The 1,766-nt window shown below is 37.0% G+C and overlaps 1 gene segment (V, D, J or C); it reads right to left on the bottom strand.

Annotated features, from left to right (window-relative positions):
* Window positions 1-306: 306 nt before the first annotated feature.
* Window positions 307-906, bottom strand: LOC130519927 (immunoglobulin heavy variable 4-38-2-like). The segment is given in 2 exon segments: window positions 307-740; window positions 834-906. Coding segments are annotated over 2 exon segments (441 nt in total).
* Between the last annotated feature and the right edge of the window lie 860 nt (window positions 907-1,766).

Genomic DNA, 1,766 nt, shown 5'->3' with positions numbered 1-1,766 from the left:
GAGTGAATGTTGAAATTAACTCTTGAGATAATTGAAATTACAGAGTAATAAATGTATTGTTGTTGCATTATCCTTATGAAAAAAATTGTCATATATGTAAACTTTACTTGTTGCATAATGAGATCAGAAGTTTAGAATTCTATGAAAGCAGTTATATATATTTTCAGTCATTGGTCTTTATATATTTGTGTAAAAGCAATTCAAAAACGTTTTCTGATTTTGTATTTCTTTTGTTTATTACCATTATCCATTAATTGTTTCCTACAGTTTTTATATTTAATTTAAATTCTCAAGTCTTTTTCTCCAGTATTTTTCTTCAAAATTTCTGCCTCAATGTTGTTGTCATGATTCATTCCTGGTGTGACAGCGCCCCTTCTGGTGATGTTGTGTTGATGCTCTGAGGGGTTTTTGTTCAGCTCCACTAATGGTTTGTGTTATTGTGACTCTGGCACAGTAATACACAGCAGTGTCTTCAGGCTGCACATTCACTCCATTTAGAGTCACTGTGTTGCTGGAAGAGTCAAAACTGATACTGAACTTGTTCTTCAGGGAAGCTTTGTAATATGGGGTGCATCCAGCACAATGTCGTCCAATCCACTCCAGTCCTTTCCCTGCAGGCTGTCTGATCCAGTTTGTCCAGTAGCTGCTAACAGAATAAGAGACCTGACAGGTGATGGTCAGACGCTGACCTGGCTGCACAGTCACAGAGGCTGGCTGTGTCAACTGTTCACCCTTCACACCTGTGGATGAAGAGCAGAAGATTGAATCAGTGGACGTAGAGGGAACAGTCAGGGTGATCACACTGTCAGTGTCTCTGCCTCAGTCAGACTCACAGGATCCAGCTGCCAACAGCAGCAGCAGAGCTACAGAGAACATGGTTGGTATTGAAGCTGATCTGATGGGAGCTTCTCTTCTGCTGCAGCTGACAGCAGGATATCAAGTCTTTATAGCAGATGGACAGGAAGTTCCCTTTGCATAGAGAAGAACTCTGACAGGATATAAAAGAAGCACCAACTGTTCTGACCACAAAACACCAAACAGAAATCAGCTCAGGGTAGCAACAATGTTATGTTGTTTTATTTAACACTAAGTAGAAATATATAGGTAAATCTTTCATTCTTATTGTAAATAATTGCTTGGGATTTGAATATGAATCACTGAGATTAAGAGTGATGAACTAAATGTTTGATAGAATTTTTTTTGACATGTTAAAGTTTCTTCGTTAAAAAAATCATATCAATTCTTCTTTACCAATAGGTATAGAAATTAGGTCAATTTAAACTGAAAAAAATGCCGAGTGGTGAAGGTGAGTAGTTGGAAAATAGAAATGATAAATTTTAGTGGTAAAAATTGATTCTATTAGTGAATATTCTGTACATCAGATATATCAGATACTGACAATGTGTCATTGCACATTCATAGTACCTTCAGTCAATTCACCTCTGAATAAATGTTTTTATCATATTCAATCTAATTAATTGAAAGTCTGATGTCACTTGTTCTTGTCTTTTAAAACAGGATATTTTATCACAGACCAGAATGAGACATCCTAGGAGAAACACCTGAGGGCCCCCTAAAGTAACAAGTGAGAAAGAAAAAAAATCCAAAAGGCTGTTCTGAAATCTGCTGAACTGCATCAGTGATTCCAGGACAATGGAAACAGTATTGGAGTCACCACAGTCCATTTTTAAATACTTTGGGTAGAGAATCAGACTTTATTGTGATGCCTCCTCCTCTTTGGATGATGTGAGCCAATGATCAATGAC

The sequence above is a fragment of the Takifugu flavidus genome, unplaced genomic scaffold (genome assembly GCF_003711565.1).
Source record: "Takifugu flavidus isolate HTHZ2018 unplaced genomic scaffold, ASM371156v2 ctg246, whole genome shotgun sequence".
NCBI classification, from domain to species: domain Eukaryota; kingdom Metazoa; phylum Chordata; class Actinopteri; order Tetraodontiformes; family Tetraodontidae; genus Takifugu; species Takifugu flavidus.
Note: the sequence above shows the minus strand (reverse complement) of the source record. Positions and strands in the feature narration are given on the sequence as shown.